Consider the following 11,279-nt stretch of genomic DNA (forward strand, 5'->3'; position numbering starts at 1 on the left):
AGGGGCGCCCAGGACGCGGGCTCCTGCTTTCTGTGGGGCTCAGCTGTCTGGCCAGATGTCCTTTTCTGACCTGCCGACGCACTCCTGCCCGTGGGCGGTGCGGGGTGGACTCAGTGTGAAGCCTGAGGTAGACCGGTTGACCAGGGCTGATGTGGGGGGGCTGCGTTGGGCTTGGACAGAGGGGGCACTCGCACAGCTGGCAGGAAGTGAGCGCCTCGCCCTCAGAGGTGTGCGAGTTGAGGCGGAGTCGCCCTCTGCCCAGGTTGCGGGAGGGGGGATGCCGGAACGTGCCACTTAGACGTGGAGCCTCCATCTCGGGGGTCCTGCTCCAGGGCGCCTTGTCCCCGGGCCCTGAGCCACCCAGGCGGGCAGCTCAGGTGCAGGCTGCTGGGTGGTGGGGAGTGAGAGAGAGGTGGGCGGAGCGTGACCCCGCCCTGAGAGAGGTGGGCGGAGCGTGACCCCGCCCTGAGAGAGGTGGGCGGAGCGTGACCCCGCCCTGAGAGAGGTGGGCGGAGCGTGACCCCTGCCCCTGAGAGAGGTGGGCGGAGCGTGACCCCTGCCCCTGAGAGAGGTGGGCGGAGCGTGACCCCTGCCCCTCGCCCGCAGCCTGTTCGCCCCGTGCCACCCCCTGGCTCCCCCCAAGCACTACTACGAAGCCTGCTTGTTTGACACCTGCTTTGTGCCCAACTCGGGCCTGGAGTGCGCCAGCCTGCAGACCTACGCGGCGCTCTGTGCCCACGAGGGCGTCTGCATCGACTGGCGGAAGCACACCCACGGGGCCTGCTGTAAGTGCCCCCCAGCCCTCGGCCCCACGCTGGGCTCCACAGGGCTCTGCTCAGCCCGGGACAGCAGGGGGCACTGAGCCGGGCGGTGCCCCAGAGGGGTCCTGTGTGGGAGAGGCTGGGCAGAGGCTGCTCCCCCCTGGCTCTGGCCCCTCTGACGGCAGCCTCTCCCCTGCAGCCGTGACGTGTCCGCCTCACAAGGAGTACCAGGCCTGCGGCCCGGCCGAGGAGCCCACCTGCAAAACCAGGTCAGTGGCGGGAGGGTGAGCCCGGGACGGCGGTCTCCCTCTCGGCCGGGCACCGGGGTGGCACTGCCCACGTGCTGCTGCCGCAGCAGCACGCCCGCTTCCTAGCCGCCCGCACGCCCAGCTCACGAGGCCCTCCTGCCCTCCAGCTCCCCGCAGAACGACACCCGGCTGGTGGAAGGCTGCTTCTGTCCCCAGGGCACCACGAGCTATGCCCCCGGCTTTGACGTCTGCGTGGACGTGTGTGGTACGCCTGCCGCCCCCAGTCCTCTGTCCCGTCTCCACGAGGCCGAGCCCGGGCCTCCCGCCCCCTGGACCTCTGTCCCGCCCCCACGAGGCCGAGCCCGGGCCTCCCAACCCCGGACCTCTGTCCCGCCCCCACGAGGCCGAGCCCGGGCCTGCCGCCCCCGGACCTCTGTCCCGCCTGCCGCCCCCGGTCCTCTGTCCCGCCTGCCGCCCCCGGACCTCTGTCCCGCCTGCCGCCCCCGGACCTCTGTCCCGCCCCCACGAAGCCGAGCCGGGCCTCCCACCCCCGGACCCTGCTCACAGGCTTTGTCTCCTCTCTCCTAGGCTGTGTGGGACCCGACAATGTGCCCAGAGAGGTAGGCCCCGTCCCGGGCGGCTGGGCTGCTGTTCTCACAGACCCTGAGCTTAGGGGGTGGGTTGGACACAAGGACCTGGGAGCTCAAAGACTCAGGCTTTGGGGAGTCATTTACATCCTGGACAGAGGTGGATTTGACGGCGGGCGCACTGGGCGCGTGTCCTGGGCCCCGACTTCTGAAGGGTCCCGCAAGACCCCAACTTGACACCTTTTTTCCTAATGTAAGGGGCCCAGTGTTTACTCCTGCGCCCGGGCCTCACCCGACCTTAGTCTGCCTCTGATGCTGGAAAGCTGACAGGGGTGTCCACCATGCGCCGTCCACGCCTCAGCACCCCTTCCTCCCCGCTCCCACCCTTCTGTCTGTCTGCCGGTCCCTCCCTGCGTCTGTTCCTGCGTCCCTCTGTCCACGCCTCCTTTCGCTTGTCCATCCATCCGTCCATGCCTCCAACAACCCCTGTTCCTTCCCTCTATCCGTCTGTCCATCTGTCTGCCTGTTGGTCTATCCACACTCCACACCGCAGGCCCATCGGCCGTGCCGTGCTCTGTCTGAGCCTGAGACAGTGTCTTAGCCGTGGCGACGTCTGTCTCCCGCCCGTGGTCAGCCGCTTAGCCCTGCTCTGCGCAGGCTGAGTAGACACACACGGTGCGCCTGCCACGTCCCCCGGCCCCTGTAGGAGAACGCTGGGGATCCTCAGGTCACGGTCGTGTTTGTTACCCGTGGCCTGGCCCTGAACGATGGCCACCTCGATGCTGGACCAGAACCGCCCTGTGTGCAGAGAGAGACTCCCCCATGGGGCCGTCAGCGGGTGCCCAGCACCGTGCCCTCGCCCCGCACAGCCCTGGCACACTGGGGGACGGGCACAGCCGTGGTCCCTGCTCACCCCCTTTCCCGTCTGCAGTTTGGGGAGCATTTTGAGTTCGACTGCAAGGACTGCGTCTGCCTGGAAGGAGGAAGCGGCATCACGTGTGAGCCCAAGAAGTGCAGCCAGAAGCCCCCCGCCGAGTGTGTCGAGGACGGCACCTACCTGGTCACGGAGGTCGACCCCGCAGACACCTGCTGCAACGTCACCTTCTGCAGTAAGGCCGCCCGGGCGTGGGGGAGCCGTGCTGGGGCCCCCGGGCCTCTCTCTGTCACTGAGCAAGGCCCCTCCCCGCCCCCACCGCCCCCGTGAGCTAGGCAGCACCGGGTCCGGGACTGCTGGAGGCTGGGGCCTTGGCGTGTCCGGCTGGGACATGGAGGGGTGACGGTCTCGGGACCTGCCCCTGCCCGGGGGAGGCCGGGGGGCCCTGCCTACGAGGGGTGTCGTCATTCCCGCATCCCCCCCCCTCTGTCCTCAGAGTGCAACACCAGCCTGTGCAAGGAGAAGCCCCCGCAGTGTAAGCTGGGCTTCGAAGTGAAGAGCGAGATGAGGCCTGGGAGGTGCTGCCCCGTGTTCTCCTGCGGTAAGAGGGCCGGTGGCAGAGGGCCTGACCCAGGGTTGCCTGAGGATGATCGCTGGGCAGCCGCTGGGGCCGGGCCGGGGCAGAGGGGGGTCGAGTGCCCACGCCGTCCATTGGCTGTGCGTCTGACCCACGGTTCTGTTCTCTTTCTCCCCAAGAGCCCAAGGGTGTGTGCGTGTTTGGGGATGCTGAATACCAGGTGAGCGGGGTGGGGGCTGCCCTGAGCCAGGGGTGGGGGACGTGCGGGGGGGGGTCCTAGGCAGGCTCTGGGGCTCACCTGCCTCACGCAACCCCTCCTGTTCCCCCCACGCGCCAGCCTGGCTCCTCAGTGTACTCACCCAAGTGCGAGAAGTGCGTGTGCACCAACGTTGTAGACAGCAAGACGCAGCTCTTCCTGGTGTCCTGCAGCAAACTGCCCTGCAACACCACCTCCTGCAGCCCCGTGAGCCCCCGCTCCCCGCCCCCTCCCCTCCCCCGCCCTTCCCGGAGAGGCCCCCTCAACCCACGCCCCAGCCCCCCCCCCACGCCACCCTGAGCCGCCCTGCCTCCTAGGGCTTCGAGCTGGTGGACGTGCCGGGTGAATGCTGCAAGAAGTGTCAGCAGAGCCAGTGTGTCATCCGCAGGCCTGGAGGCCAGGACCTCGTCCTGAAGGTGCGTGCGTGCGTGTGCGTGCGTGTGTGCACGTGTGTCTCTGTGCGTGTGCATGTGTGTGCATGTGTCTGTGTGTGCACATGTGCGTGCGTGCGTGTGTCTGTGTGCATATGTGCGTGTGTGCGTGTGCATGTGTGTGTGCACGTGTACATGTGTGTGTGCGTGTGTGCATGTGTGTGCATGTGTGTGTACATGTGTGCATGTGTGTGTGCATGTGTATGTGTGTGTGTGGAGTCTCCTGGGGCCTGGGTGGTTATAACGTGTGACCACAGACGGGCAGGGGCAGTGAGAACGGCAGAGTCCGAGATGTGGGCGTCCAGGGCTGTGCTCCCAGGGCTCCTGGGCTTGTGGCTGGGTCCCCGCAGTCTGTGTCCCCCGGGGTCACATGGTCCCTCTGTCTCTTCCATCAACTGTCGTGAGGACGCCTGTCCTTGGATTCAGGTCCACTTGGTCATCCGTCTTGAGAGGCTTCTCTTCATTGCAACTGCAAAGACCCTTTTTCTAAATAAGGTCACATTTGCAGGTTGCGGGGCTTAGGCGGTGGATACATCTATAGACTGCAGGCTGGTGGCTGTCCCTGGGCCCCTCCTGCATGTCACCTGCCTGGTGGCACTAGGCCTTCAGGCTGGACCCCCCCCCCCCCGCCTCCACCTCCCATCCAAGAAGCTGCACTTGGCCGGGGGGGGGGTCTGCCAGGTGCCCCCCTCTGTCCTTCTGGGCGGGCCTCCTGCTGGCTTTGACCAGGCTGCCCTCTGCTTGCAGCCCGGGGACATCAAGAGTGACCCCAGTAACAACTGCAGCTTCTTCAGCTGCGTGAAGATCCACAACCAGCTCATCTCCTCCATCTCCAACATCTCCTGTCCCGAATTTGACCCCAGCACCTGCGTCCCGGTGAGAGGGCTGCCCGGGTCTCTAGCCATGCGTGCTGCCGGGGGTGCGGGTCCCCGGTGCTGGGACAGTGGCCGCTGCGGGGTTGCGGGTCCCAGGTGCTGGGACAGTGGCCGCTGGTCTGGGCCCCTTCCGTAGGAACTGTCCCTTCCGACCCCTGTGGACCTGGGGGGCACTTCTTGTTGGGGGAGGTCTGGGGTCCCAGGCTCACTCTCTTTCCTTCTAGGGCTCCATCACCCTCATGCCCAACGGCTGTTGCAAGAAATGTGAGTATGGGCCTGGTGGGTGGGCTCCCCGGGCCCCTCCAGGGTGGGCGGCACAAGGGGGCGGAGCCCCGTCACGTCTCAGCTGCGTGAGGGCTCTGAGGACTTCACCCGGGGGCGGGGCGTCTTCCGGGAGGTGTGGTGACCCCTCCCCGAGCCTCCACCTCACCGCCCCCCTCAGGCACCCCTCGCAACGAGACCAGGATTCCCTGCTCCACCATCCCCATCACCAAGGAGATTTCAGATGGCGGCTGCACCAAGCGGGTCGTCATGAATTTCTGCTCCGGGTCCTGCGGCACCTTCGCCATGTGAGTTTCAGGCCGGGGGTGGGGGCGGCGGAGGGGAGCTGCGTGCCCAGGAGGGAGGGGCGGCCCTCACTGTGCACCCCCACCCCCCGCCCCCGCCCGCCCCCCAGGTACTCCGCCGAGGCGCAGGCCCTGGACCACAAGTGCTCCTGCTGCAAGGAGGAGCGCACCAGCCAGCGGGAGGTGGAGCTGCAGTGCCCCGACGGCAGCTCGCGGAAACACACCTACACCCACATCGAGAGCTGCCTGTGCCAGGACAGTGTGTGCCACCCCCTGCTGGCCCAGCGCAAGGCCCCCGGCCGCGCCCGGCGCACGGTCCGGCACCCCAGCAGGGGGTGAGCGGGTGGGCACCCGCCTGGGGCCCCACCAACACCGCCACCGCCGCATCCTCCAGCCTGCTGACCCTCTGAGCTCCCTCCCCGCCTGCGTCGGCTTCCTCTCTGAGGATATTTATTTTCTGTTCTTCTCTCTTTCCGCAATAAAGCTCAGTCAGACATGCCGTGCGTGCCTGTGTGCTTCCCTCGGGGCCGCGGGGTCTGGGTGGGCTGCTCTCCAGGGGCCGGTTACCAGGCCCCGCATATGGCACACGGGAGACGCCGTGCAGCTCTGCCTGGTTTGGCCTTGGCACACTTCATGTACGGCATGGGACCCCACCTTCCTGTAGCCGCCTTCTCCAGGGCTCCCCCAGAAAGCCCCATCTCACCCTGCTGCGCATGTGCGGTGCCCTTGCTGGGCCTTCAAGAGGCCGGTGACCCCCTTCCAGGAAGCCCTCCGAGCCTGAACTGGGAGGCTGACACTCAGGTTCCTCTCTCTCAGCCATTTCCTGGGCTTTCTGCTGGGTGCAGCTTCTGTCCTGCGCCCCCCCCTCCCCCGGCGCCACATAGCTGCGGACAGGAGTGTGTGTGCACGTGTGTGCATGTGTGTGTGTGTGTGAGAGAGAGAGAGAGTGTGAGCTCCTGTGTTTGTTTGTGTACATGACTTACAAGTGAGCATGCACGGTAAAGCAGGCTTCATGAAAATGCGAAACACCTACCCTTAGAAAGACAGTTACCAACGGTAAGCCACAGTCTGGAAGAAAATTTCCGCAACATATGTATCAGAAAACGAGCTCCCATCCAGGATATGGAAGAAACGCCGCCGACAACTCAATAAAAATGCATTCAACAGCTCAGTTAAAACCGGGCAAAGGTTCCCTCACCAGACGTGGCCGACCTTTGGCCAGCAAGCCCCCAGAAGGGTGTTCACGCGTCACCAGTTGCTTAAAAAAGTGCACGCACGCTGCAGAGACAGCACCAAGTGTTGGCAAGAACGTGGCCCCTGGACCCTCCGTGGCCGGCGGGGAGGGGCGCTCGCACGGCCGGTCCTACACGGTGTCATATAAACCGACTAGATGACCCACAGCTCTGCTGGGCTCCAGGGGGACGAAGGGAAGTGTGTCGCCACACAGGACACGGAGGCGGACGTTCAGAGCAGCATTGCTCACATGTTCTGGGAACGGGAAAGCTTGTCTTCCTGGCTGTCTGGCCACCGAGTGGGAATCTGCCCAGACAGCGGACGGCTCTGGGCGGGGGGAATGGGGGGCGCTCAGAGGCGTTTGCTAAGGGACATCTGTCAGACAGAGGCCCGACTATTCCATGCCAGGGAGCTCTGAAAATGACAAGCCGGGGGACAGAGAGCAGAGCATGGGTTGCCCCGGGGCCAGGGGCCAGGAAGGGACCCATGGCACATGCAAAAGGCAACCTTCTGCGTTTCAGTCTTCGGAGGGCAGTGGGCGCGGGACTGCGTACCGTGGTGGACGCTGATCAGACCGTGCGCTGAGAATGACTTATTTTACTGCTTGCGAAAATAGCGCTTTGGTTTGAAACGTGAGCAGGTGATGGTTGTCACATAACAAATGTTTGCTTAGCTTGTGACCCCCCCGCCCCCCGCCAGGGGGCAGTCAGGCTGGCTTGGGCTGGGTCTGCCGTCAGCAGTGCGTCTGCAGGGCTGGCCGTGGCCGGAATAGCCTGGATGTGTCCCCTCTCTTCCTCTGGGCCCTCTCTTTTCCCAGGAGCAGGGAGCTGTCCATGTGGCGGTCACACATTGCCCCCAACACCCGCAAGGGGACAGGCCCGGGGCACAAGAACATTTCACGCCATGTGAACCCACACGCACGACCGCAGGGGACAGGGCCCAGGCCTGAGAGAGTCGGGGGCTCTGACTGTGTCACGTCACCCCGACGAGCCCGGACGGTGGGAAAGGGCGGGGAAGCTCAGCCATCTGGTTTCTGGCACCAGAGTAACCGTGACACCAGGGTCCCCCGAGAGCGCCCCCCAGGCGAGGAAACCACAGATGTGCGTCCCTTGTCAGCACAGGGGCCGACGCCTGCGGACAGCACAGCCCATGCAGAAGCAGGACCAAGGCCTCAACGGGGCCTGGGTTTCTCTGCTGCCCGTGCCTGTGTCCACACGCGGAGGGTCCCCCTTTCACCCCTGTCCCAGCCCGGGTCAGGGGAGCAGCCAGCTTTGGGAGAAGGAACAGCGTGAGTCTCCCGGCCCCACCCTGCTCCCTCCCTCCGTGGGCTGACCTGTCCCACTCCCTTCTCCAGGAGGCGTGGCTCGTGCGGGCCCAGAGCTGCCGGCCGAGGGGGGCTGTCCGACCCTGGGGGTCCCAGGAGGAAGCACATGTACCCACCAGCACCACAGTCCACGGCCTCCAGCCTGGAGGTGATCGGTTCCACAGTCATGCTTGGGCCTCGGGTTGGAAGGACAGTGCCGTGTCCATAGGAGCACCCCCCCCCCAAGATCCCAACGATCAACGCAAGTGGGTTTATCCAGGAATTCAAGGGCCATTCAGCAGCAGAAATCAACCTATCAGGCAGGACGGCTCCCGCTGGGCGGCAGGGGCCAGAGCCCCCCCCCCCCCCCAGATCTCCGTGGCTTACAGCGACGAAGGTGACTATCTCCTCTGGGCTCTGTGTTTGTGACGGCTCTGGGCTGGGGCCCTGTTCCACGCCCTCTCACTCCAGGGCCTGGGGAGCCGGAACCTCTGTGGGAGATCACTATTCCTCCTGTGAGGAGGGTCCCGCCCACCATTCTTCCTGTGGGGAGGGTCCTGCCAGGGAGGGTCCCGCCCCCCCCCGTGGGGGGTCCTGCCCAGTGTCTGAACCCTGGGAATAAGCGTCAGGTGCCTTGAGACCAGAGTGTGCAATACAGCATGTTGACCAGGAGGGGGCGCCAGCAACACTTGTGAGTCCCGTGGCCCATTTCAGGGGAGGACACCTTCCCCGGTCCCCATAAATAAGGTGACCAACTGTTCTACAGTGAAAAAGGCAAAAATAAATGGGAGAAAACAATGTCGTAAATAAAAGAAACGTTTTATTCATTGCAGCAATAATACACTAGAATAGGATAAATGCATAATAAAAACATTTGTCATATTTTACATTGTCATTATGCTTACATGCCTGTTCATTTTTAATAGTCGTTGTAAGGAAAAAGTACTCATTTTAGATACAAAGACGTCCCATCCCACGCAACGGGTCAACTCTGCATCGATGGAATACGGACATTGACAGACGAGTCTTCCAATATCAAAAAGGAGGACCTGCAGGAGGACACTTTTCAAGGGAGGACGGAACTTACAAAAGAAGGACTGTCCTCCCTAAAGGAGGACGATCGGTCACCTTATCATAAAACACTTGGCAAAAGTACCTGGATTATGGTATTTTTTTTTTCTCTTTCTTTTTTTTTTAAAGCAAACTAAGACCAGAAGGAAACATTCTTAACATGTTAAGGGGTATTTGTCAAAAAATAAAAACATGGCAGCAAACATCGAATTCAGGCTGGGACGTTACCTGTCGGCGGGGTCCTGGGTTGGGGGGTCCGCGCGAAAGCAGGAGAACCAGGATGCGGACAAGAACAACGAGTGCCAGGACTGGACGGGGTGAAACCGTCCTGAGTTAGCGGGAAGACCTTGTCTGTGGAGCCCAGGAGCCCAGAGGCCACACGGCTGAGGCGGGGACCCGGGGGAGGGGGAGCCCGCAGCACGCAGCGTGGCCACTGAGGGAAGACACAGGCCGCCCACCGCCAACAGCACCTCTTCACCCTGGGACAGACCAAGTGGGGAACGCAGCAGGACGCTACCTCACGGGAGCAGCCGCAAAACCCGTGCAGGTTCCCGGAATAAATCAAACGGAACCGTCCCCGGCCATGATGGGAAAACCACCTCCACCCCTAAAGGGCATGCTGGGAGATGGCAGTCAATGCAGAGGGCTGTGTCCTGCTCACAAGTAGCAAGGTGCAGTTTCTCTTTTCTTTCCTTCCTTCCTTCCTTCCTTCCTTCCTTCCTTCCTTCCTTCCTTCCTTCCTTTCCTTCCTTCCTCCCTCCCTCCCTCCCTCCCTCCCTCCCTCCCTCCTTTCCTCTCTCCTTCCCTCCCTCCCTTCCTCCCTCCCTCCCTTCTTTTTCACGAGCATGCACACGAGGCAGGGACAGACAGGGACAGACAGACAGGAAGGAAGAGAGATGAGAAGCATCAACTCATAATCGCGGCATCTTAGTTGTTCATTAATTGCTTTCTCATCCTGTACCTTGACTGGGGCGGGGGTCTTCAGCAGAGCGAGTGACCCCTTGCTAGAGCCAGCGACCTTGGGCTCAAACCAGCAACCATGGGGTGGGTCTTGTCTGTGATCCCACGCTCAAGCCAGCGACCTTGGGGTCTCCAACCTGGGTCCTCTGCATCCCAGGCCGACACTCTATCCACTGCACCACCGTCTGGTCAGACAAGATTAAATTTTTAAAAAACATTTTCCCCCCCAATGATTTGAGAGAGAGAGGGAAGCACCAACTCGTCGCTCCACTGAGTTGTTCTGTTTAGCTGCGCACTCATTGATTGCTTCTTGTACATGTCCTGACCGGGGGTTAAACCTGTGACCTCCGGCATGCCGGGTCGATGCTTATCCACTGAGCCACCCGGCCAGGGCCAAGATTCAGTTTGGAAAAAAATTAAGTCAATTCTCACAAACAGCTGCGCCGCGCCCATCACAGTCCCACCCAGGGTTTTAGTGGGATGCCGCCGGCAGCTCTAACAGCCCATGCGGAGACGAGGGGCCAAGAAGAACCAAGAACGTTCGACTCCTGGGCAGCATGGACTCCATGCAGGGATAGGCACACAGGCAGCTGGAACAGACCACACGCGATGACAAGGACCGTGATGTGGAGGGCGTCCTCTATGCGGGTGGGTGGGGGTACCATCAGCGAATGCGGCTGCAACATGGTTCTCCTCTCCGGGGAGAAATAGAAATCAGGTCTCCACCTCACAGCCCAAACGAAAGATACCCTGTGGGTTAGATCACTCCATGGGAAAAGCAAAAACCAGCTTGACTTATTTCAGGAGAAGAATAAAGGACTCGTACGGACGACCTCGGGGAGGGGAGGACTTCTCAACCGAGTCACTGGCTCCACAATCGTAGTAGAGAAGTCAAGGGGGACACATTTGACTGATGACACTTGAACGCCTTTTCTATTTGGAAAAAACCCCCATAAAACAGAGTCACGAGGCAGGTCACGGAGCGGGAAGAGGCGTCTCCAGGCGTGTGGCTGAGACGGGCCCCGTGTCCGTCCACCACCAGGATAGCATCAAGGTGGGCCCTGAGCAGGCAGGCTGGCCACAGTGGGTGGCCCCCAGCCCCGCCCCTCGCCTCCCCACGGGCCTGGGCAGGGTCCAGACTGGCCTCAGGAGGAACCGCCCTGTGACACGCAGATCTCAGACCTCCAGCCTTTAGGACGGGGACGGGAAACGTCTGTGGTGTCAGCCGCCCAGCTCAGGACAACGTGGGATATTCCCAAATGACCGTCTGGAGAGGGTGTCGGCCACCACCTTCACTTAACAGATGGCAAAACTGGCTGAAATGGGCCCCTGACCCTGCGGACCACACCCCACCATGCCGGCATCCGGGAGACACTGGCCCTGGGCTGGGGGCGTTGTGGGCCCATGGGAACAAGGCGAGGGGCTGTCTCTCAAAGTTCTCTGCTGCGTTGTGACCAGGAGCACGTCCCGGACCCTGAACTCCTGCTCTCCCCTGCTGAGAAGCCCACTGTCCTCAGAGCCAGACCTGTGTCCCTCA

General features: G+C 62.7%; 1 protein-coding gene across 1 annotated transcript in view; it reads left to right on the forward strand.

The window, feature by feature from the left end:
- The window catches only part of LOC136398462 (mucin-2-like), a 36,563-nt gene extending 30,889 nt beyond the window's left edge, over nt 1-5,674 (forward strand). The window contains 13 exon segments of the mRNA XM_066372721.1: nt 607-785; nt 961-1,030; nt 1,177-1,274; nt 1,598-1,629; nt 2,528-2,705; nt 2,967-3,071; nt 3,227-3,267; nt 3,385-3,510; nt 3,621-3,719; nt 4,482-4,610; nt 4,834-4,873; nt 5,052-5,178; nt 5,286-5,674. Of these exon segments, the coding sequence (XP_066228818.1) occupies nt 607-785; nt 961-1,030; nt 1,177-1,274; nt 1,598-1,629; nt 2,528-2,705; nt 2,967-3,071; nt 3,227-3,267; nt 3,385-3,510; nt 3,621-3,719; nt 4,482-4,610; nt 4,834-4,873; nt 5,052-5,178; nt 5,286-5,514 (1,453 nt within the window). The 3' untranslated portion in view covers nt 5,515-5,674.
- Nucleotides 5,675-11,279: the final 5,605 nt, after the last annotated feature.

The sequence above is a fragment of the Saccopteryx leptura genome, chromosome 1, assembly GCF_036850995.1.
Source record: "Saccopteryx leptura isolate mSacLep1 chromosome 1, mSacLep1_pri_phased_curated, whole genome shotgun sequence".
NCBI lineage: Eukaryota > Metazoa > Chordata > Mammalia > Chiroptera > Emballonuridae > Saccopteryx > Saccopteryx leptura.